General features: G+C 30.6%; 1 protein-coding gene across 1 annotated transcript; it reads left to right on the top strand.

Moving 5' to 3' along the window:
• Positions 1-1,425: 1,425 nt before the first annotated feature.
• On the top strand, positions 1,426-4,711 carry LOC117926353 (F-box protein At1g10780). Its single transcript, XM_034845444.1, has 4 exons — positions 1,426-1,629; positions 2,644-3,397; positions 3,537-3,817; positions 3,916-4,711. The coding sequence occupies exons 2-4, from the start codon at positions 2,647-2,649 to the stop codon at positions 4,150-4,152; spliced, it is 1,269 nt and encodes a 422-aa protein (XP_034701335.1). The 5' UTR covers positions 1,426-1,629; positions 2,644-2,646; the 3' UTR covers positions 4,153-4,711.
• The last annotated feature ends 3,844 nt before the right edge of the window (positions 4,712-8,555 follow it).

The following is an 8,555-nucleotide window of genomic DNA, read 5'->3' as shown; positions in this document are numbered from 1 at the left end:
GGAGTAGCAAAAGAGATAATAGAGGTAATTATGATAAATAAAAGTAAAAAAAAAAAAAAGTTAAATAAAAATATAGATTTAAGAATAAGTTAATTATTTTTACTTATTATTTAAAATTGTTTTTGACTTTAAATTATATCATGAAGTTATTTTACTAAATATACTTAATTTTCTTAATGACTTAAATTAAATTATTAAATTGGTTTACCAAATACCCACAAAGTCTTAGACTTTTTTAAGATCTCATTGAACCATTTATTTTTCAAATTAAGTTTTAAGTGTAAATGTATTTGATTAATTTTTTTTTCAAGTTAAGTTTTAAGTGTAAATGTCATTTTATATTTATTTGATTTAAATTTAAAAAATTAGGAAAATCTTCTCATAAAAAACAAGGGCAATTGTGTTTTGGACTTAGTTGGACCAAAAAATTAAGTTTTGGTCTGTATAAGTTCACCATTTAAGCCCTAGACCTAGAGGAGTGTGAAAATTGAAAAGAAAGATGTGAATTTTTTACCTTTCCAGAAATGACCTTTGCTAATTATGAAAAAAAAAAAAAAATAGAAAAACATTAATTTAAATTTTATTCCTTTTGTAAACCTTAATAAAATTCAATATAATTTACTGATTTGGAAAAAAAATACACCATTTTCCAAAAAAATAAAAATAAATTATTATTATAATTATTTAAAAATCAAACATCTTGGAAAGTATATATATTTAAAATTATGTATATAAAAATAACTAAAAATATGTCAAATTTATTTTTAAAAAATGATATATTTTTAGAATATATATTTTTAAAAAAATTAGTTTTCTAAAAATAATAAAATTTCATAATAATTATTAAAAAAAGATTTAAGATAAAAAAGTTTGTCAAGTAGTAGAAAATAATTGTGAAGGGTATATTTCTCTTAATATTTTATATCTTCCTCATCAATTATGCAACTTATATGAACCAAAACTTAATTTTTGAACCCAACTGAGTCCAAAACACAATTCTCCAAAAAACAAATACTACCTAAATACTTTGATGTAGATTAAATTTATGGCTAAATCATTTAAAATGTACATAGATGGAAATTTGGAGAAACTATATGTTAATATTAAATTATCTTCTATTTAAGGTGGTGAATCAGGTAAATTAATTTGGAAAAACCTTTTTTTTTTTAAATAATTTATTTAGAAATCGAAAATCAAACATGAATGAATTTCAGAAAGGCTGCAGAGTTTGAAAAATGGTGTGCCCTTATGGCATGAGAACGGTCGAAATTTTTTGAATGTTCGAAAATTTGAAAAGGAACCGTTGAGGGGTTAAAGTTTGAAAACTCAAAACAACCCTCCAATTGTATGAATATGAAATAAAATAAAATGGCATGAAACAAACAAAGTAAGTTTGAAATTTGAAACACCCCCACTCAGCCCCCTGCGCGCCCTCTCCTTTCTCTCTCTAGAAAAGTAGAAAACAGTAAAACCCTCACGTTCTTTCTCTAGCCTACTCTACACTCTACATTTCCACCTGACTCACTCTATTTCTGCCTTCCCGAGCCCAGCCTCGATTCCCTCTTTCTCTGTCTCTCTCTATCACTCCCATTCTTGGGTTTTCATTTAACTCACATTCAGATTCCAGTTGTAAGCTCTTGTTTATCCTTTTATCTCTTATATATGTTTGTGAATTTGTCTGGATTTATTTGTTTTGAAGAGATAGTGGTTTCTGGGTTTAGTTGTGTTTGATCTGAAAATGGGTTTCGCTTTGTTTTTCTTTTGATTCCTTGTAAGGACAAGTGATCTGGGTTCGAATCCCATGTGGGTTTGTCCTTGGAAATTTGGTTTCTATTGCGAGTTTGTTCAAATCTCATATGGATTTTCTTTGAAATGTTATTTCTCATCTGGGTTCTCTCTGAAATGTCCGTTTCTCATATGGGTTTTCCTCAATTTTGTGTCAGTATATGGGTTTTTTTGGTTTATATGACTATGACGGATTTTACCCACTTTAATCTTGATTTAAATGATTCACTTTTGCTTATAAGAGATTTCTAATATTGATTCTCTCGAATGTACCCTTTTTCCCTAAGCCTATTCGAATGTTTGGTGAATTTAGTGTGGTAACATTTTGATTCAGCTAGTGTTCCGTTTGGTTGCTGAGAAAATTGGGGAAAAAGGAAAGACAAAATTTGCATCTCACCTTTATATTCTTTTGGTTTCGATATAAAGAAAACCATCATTGGATGCAATTGAAAATTCTTTTCTTTCCCAAATTTCCTCAGTCACCGAACTTTATAAAATCCAGAATAGAGTATTGAGAAGAAAATACTGGTTGCTTTTTTTTGCTAATGGAGCTTAGGTTTCTCTAACATTGCTGAGTATGGAGCACCTTACTTTCCATTTGCGACAAGCAAAAGCATAGATTAATCGTGTTTTTCATATTTGAATGGGAAGATAAGGTACTCATAGTGCAAATAGGTAACTTGTATCTCTATGTTAATATTGGTTTTGATGGCTTATCAGCAAGATTTACGACCAGTTAATTGTTTTGATTAATTTGATCTCTTTATGAAGTTCCACTGATTGATTGAACCTGCTTGGTTGTGGGCATTACCTTGTTAATTTTGTAATTGACTATACCTGTTTGATCATTGTCCTCAGAGAATGGAATCTTTACCTGATGCAATTGTACAATATATCTTGTGCCACATGGCAAATGCCCGGGATGTGGCAACCTGCACTTGTGTTTCCAAGCGCTGGAAGGACTCGATGCCTTATCTTAAGAGCCTCTACTTCCCTCGCAACTCTTTTGACAACCTGACTGGCGCAGACAATTCTGACAATGTTGTGTTCAAGATGATCTCCTCAATAGTTAAATTAGAACAGCTTGTTGTGTACTGCCCTTTCTCTAGTGCTGGCCTTGCTTCATGGCTATCATATGCAGGCTCATCACTCCGACATCTTGAGCTCCGGATGGACAATATTGCTGAGCATCCGATTGGTTTTGAGGATTCCTCAAAACCCTCCAAATTGGATTGCATTGCATATGCCAGGAATTTGGAGTCGCTAAAGCTTTGGGGTGTATTGATGACACATCCCCCCAAATGGGACTTCTTTCAAAGTCTTCGAAATCTTGAAATTGTTGGTGCAAGATTGGAGGACCCTGCATTGTCCAATGCACTCCAGGCTTGCCCAAATTTGACCCACTTGTTGCTACTTGGTTGTGAAGGAGTGAGATCAGTTTCAATCGAATTGCCACATTTGGAGCAGTGTAAACTTGACTTTTATGGTTGGGGTAACTGCTCGCTTTCTGTCATTTCCCCAAAACTTGAACTCCTTGAGGTACAAGGTTGTAGTTGGATTAGAGTTCGTGAGACTCAGTACTTAAGGAATCTCTCCATTGCCAATAATGCTGGTAAAATTTTATTAGATTACTCTGTCAGTAAATATTTCTCTCCAGTATTCTCTAGCTCTTCTTGACTGAGAAAAAAAAGGAAAACACTGCTGATAATTCAAACTGTAATTAATTTTCTTGTTGTGACAAATTGTTTCAGGGAGGGTCTACATGGTGGATTTTGGAAAGCTTGCTTCCCTTGAGTTTTTGTCAATAAGAGGGGTGCAGTGGTGTTGGGATGCAATAAGCAAAATGCTCCAGTGGGCAAGTGATGTGAAGCATCTCTATATGAAGGTGGAATTCACTGGGGATTTTGAAGCTCTTCTGCCATTTCCAGAGATTGACTTTGTTGACTTCTTTAACAGCCATCCTAAGCTGCAAAAATTTGACATCCATGGAGCCATGTTTGCTGCTCTTTGCCAGAAGAACAGCCTGAAAAATGTAAATTGATGAGATCATAACAATGCTATTCCCCCTGATTCAAAAGGATGCTCAAAATTTAGCATTTTAACAAAGATTGGTCTTTTTCATTCTTGCAGGTGGATTCAAGTTTTGTGATTCCATGTCTAGAGGAGGTGCTGGTCACAGTGAGATCACCATTAAATGCTGAACAGAAAATGAGCACTCTAGAATCACTACTGAAGTATGGGAAGAATTTAAAGAGTATGGTAATAAAGATTCTTCAGATGAAGAGCAACCATAGCAGTGTGGATGATTTCTTCGAGGACATATGCAGGTTCAGGTACATGAACCGCAAGATTGTTCGGATAGAATAAACAAACAAGGGACACTCCTCTTACCTCATTCATGCAGTCCCAATTCAAATGGGAATCATGCAATTGCAATTCAAATGATTCCCATTAGTACTCTGGTTAAACTATTAACTGCTAATGTTGTGGTTAAAACTTTTGACCATTCTTTAATCATGAGATTCATAACATGCTTTCAGTTTTCTCTGTGTTCCCTGTTCAGAGTCTTGTTGTTGTAGTTAACTTGGAGAATTTATGGAAGCATGTGGAATTTACTGATAAATTTCATTACGTAGCAATTCTTGGAAAAAAAAAAAAGAAGAAAAAAACCCTAAGAAACCAAGCAGACCCTATTGCCTAAAACTAACAAAGGGATGCTTGTGATTGACACAATTCTTTTAGGGTGCATTGTAGGTCTTAGTAGAATTTCTGATGAACCTGGATTTGTGCTTGTTAGGTTGGTGATCATGCAGGGTTCTGTGAGTGTACAGAAAAATAGAAGTTTACCTTTTATATGTTTTTGTACCCATTTAACGTATTCTTTCACATTACAAGATACCAATTCAAAGATACTTCTTTTTGCATTTAACATGGTTGGGATCTTTTTACCAAGTGTTGCAACATTTTGACCCCATGGGAAACTACAGTCCAAGTATTCTAATCTATTAAGTAAAAATATAATCACATATTTGGTTGTCTCTCATGTGATTGTATTTAGATTTTGATCCAAGATGATTAGATGGATTTAGCAATGTTAAGTACTTTGTCAATCCATATATCCTTATTTTGATATTTATTTTACCTTTGTTATTTTACTCTTACCTTATCTCAAGCATCCTTGAGAACTTTTAGAGTTATTGTATCAGCATGTGGTTTATTTGCTTACCTAGGTAAATTTTAATTCAGTCATTCTACATGACTTTAAAATTTTTCTAATAACAATCCTTTAGTCATGGGTCTATCTATCATGTTTTCAGAGGTAATATAGCTGATTTGTTCTTCTACTTTTTCTCTCTCTCATAATGGTAGCTCACATCAAGCTGTTTTCCCTTTGAACTTCTGCCATTTTTTATTGATAATATTGTAGCCTTATTATCACAAAATAATTTCATGGCTCATTTAATTAACTTCAAATTTTCAATAAATTGCTTAATCCAAATAGCTCTAGTGGTTGTGGCATTGCAAGTTACGGATTTAGCTTTCATTGTATGCATGGTCACACAAGGTTCCTTTTTTACTTGACCATAATACTATATCCCCGAATAAAAAATGTGTTCATTAGTGGATTTTCGACCGTCTCGGCTTTAGCAAAATCAGCATCCAAATACCCATAAATTTCCAAATCACCTTCCTTGACACATAATTTCATTTTCTTAGTATATCTTAATATTCTTTTGATAGTTTGCTAATGTTCTTTTCCAAGATTGATGCTCATTGCATAGATTGAATCTCCAATTACTAGTTTCTTTTTACTCAAACTAGGTTCTTTTTAATTGAATCTAATTCATCAATCATGAATTTTTTTTCTTCCAACAAATTGATTCATTTGAAGACATAGCATCTTCAAAGTCACATGGATCCTCTTTATCCTTGATGCAATTTGTAGCAACAACATATCTCTAAAAATAGATGAAACCTCTTTTCTTTTTTTCCTTTTCTTTTTCTTTTTTCTTTTCTTCCCCCTTATTTGTTGTATTTTCCTTGATTCTTTTATAGTTTTGAGGAGGAATATAACTTGGAATATTTGTGTTTGATTTTTCATCTAGCTTATCTTATTCCTTTAATAATTTCAACCCATCCAAATGAGTAATTGTTGCACATCTTTAATAAAGACAACATTTACTCTATTAGAGACCTTTATCTTTAGTGTTAATTTTCATCGAGACCCCTTGAGATTTGGTGTAAATACATCCAACCATCATTGGTTTCAAACTTTGTCAACTAATATCCCTATAAATTTATTTTATTTATTTATTTAGAGAGATTTAAATAAAAATATTTTAGATAGAATTTTGTAACAATTTTCTAAGGACTAAATTTTGTTCTTTAAAAAATATAATTTATATATAAAGTACATCTATGGGGATGCTAACTAATGAAATTTGAAATTTGTGGTGAGTTTGTGTATTTATGCCAAACCTTAAGGGGTGTTAATGAAATTAATCCTTATCTTTATGATAAAATTGATCCTATTCCATTTTTTTTTTTTACTATCTTGAGAATTTAAATCCATAGCTTCTCTAACTCAATTTTTTTCTTAGATGCATTAGGATTAATACACATGCTTTGCATTCCCATACTCTTAACTTGAAAAAATTTGGTTTATGCCTGGTCCAATACTCAAAAGTTATCGATTTTCTATTCTTCGTACTTACTCAATATGAGGATGCATGTAATAATACTTGATGCTTTTCTAAATTATAAGACAAATCCGCATTGACAATTGTAGATCTAGTTATATCTATGAGTACGCGGTTTCTTTTTTCTGCCACTCCATTTTATCCATATTATATTTAAATGAACTATTTCAAAAAGTTCTTTTAGTCTACCATTTTTTTGTTTCTATTAACTATGCTTAACCTTTTATCCTTATTTACATGTCCAATCAAATATTCTATGTATAAGAGCAATAAAATTGGATTCAAAGTTTCAAACAAATAAGAGGCATATTCATACTATTATGGTTAATCTATTAAACTTTTCAAGCTAAAGTTGTACATGGATATTTGACTACTCTTTTCAAACCAAAAAATTAAATTACGTTAGTATTTCGAATAAGTAGAATAAAAGTCAGTTTGGTAGTGATCGTAAGAAGTGTTTTTAGCCTAAAAGTATTTTTGACAAAAAATATCAAGTGTTTGATAAAATTTAGAAAATATTTATAAAATTTTGAAAAATCGTAGTGTTAAAAATTTACTTATAGTGTTTTCTAAAAAAACATTTGAGAGGTAAAGTGTAATAAACCCAAAAAATTGATCGCTTTTCTCTCAATCATGTGGAGAGCACATGTCTTTCTATTAAAAAAATTAATGTCGTCTTTTAAAAAATGCACATTGCATGCAATTATAATGGATGGGGGTTCATCGCTTGATTTTGAATTTGAGGGTGCAATGTGCAAAACATGCTATAAATTAAGGGGGTAAAGTGTAATAAACCCTTTTTAGTATGTTTTAAAATTATAATTATCTCTAAATTGGTATTTGATTCTAAAAAGAATCTTTAACATCTTTTAGAATTAGAAAATTCTCTGTAATTCTAAAAACTCTAACTCTCAAACTTTTAAGATTTTTTTTTAGAGTAACTTTCAACTACGACAAAGGTCAAAGATCTTATCGTGAAACTTCAATAAAAGCTTTGAGGGATCAACTAAGGAGCATAGGGTAGTGTTGTGTCAAGGATATGGAAAAGGAGTATAGGTGTTGACGATATAAGATCCTAGGGTATAGGTGCATCCGATCAATTAAAACTTTGTATTTTTTTTTTCATATTTAGTGGTCGAAAGACTACCCATGGTTTTGTACACCTAGTAGGTTTCTAAAGAATTAACATAAAGTGAAACCTAAAATATATAATAAAATATTAAATTGGGGATTAATTCAGAGACTACACCCTTTAAGTAGTTCCATTATATTAAGATTAAGAAATAAAAATTTCTTTCAATTGATATTAGAGCAAGTAAAAATTATTTTCAAAATTTTTTCAATTCCTACATTTGTTCTTGATAACATGGAATTTGAAGGAGAGTTTTTATTCAGCTTTTGAAAAATGTTTTTTCTTTTTCTTTTTTAATTTTTTTATTGGAAAAGATCGCAAGTGGAAAATAAACAGTTGAATAGAAAACTTGAAAAAAATAAGACTATATATAAAACTTTGTCCCTTGAATAAAAAAACAATAAAGTGAGATCGGAAATTTGAATAAAGAGAAATTTTTGCTTCTTGATAAAATCGCTCTTTGAGAAAAAAAAATAAAATTTAATGAGACAAAAATCATTTAAGATGTGTTGCTTTTGTAACTTCTACAAATATAACAAAGTTTGATCTCATAAAAATGAAAATTCTAGTGATAAAGAAGAAGGAGAATTTGAAGACCTTCAAGAAGTATACAAGACTTTGTACAATTAAAGTTAAATTTGAAGTTAAAGAAAATTTTGAATAAAAGAATACTCTTGTTGAATGTCTTGAATCTGAGAAAAATAATTTGAATGAAAAATTAACTTTATAAGGTACTAAGAAAATTGACATGGATGATAAGATCAAGTAACTTATAGTTGAAAAAGAAGATTTAATTGGGAAAATTAAGTTTCTTGAGTTTGAACACCATAATGTGGTGATTAAAAATAATTCCCTTACTTTAAAGTTAGATCAATTTAGAAAGAACTTAAGAAGTCAAAATGAAATGTTTCGCCTTAGTTCTAAAATTTTGAATGAAA

The sequence above is a fragment of the Vitis riparia genome, chromosome 12 (genome assembly GCF_004353265.1).
Source record: "Vitis riparia cultivar Riparia Gloire de Montpellier isolate 1030 chromosome 12, EGFV_Vit.rip_1.0, whole genome shotgun sequence".
In the NCBI taxonomy this organism is placed as follows: Eukaryota; Viridiplantae; Streptophyta; class Magnoliopsida; order Vitales; family Vitaceae; genus Vitis; species Vitis riparia.
Note: the sequence above shows the minus strand (reverse complement) of the source record. Positions and strands in the feature narration are given on the sequence as shown.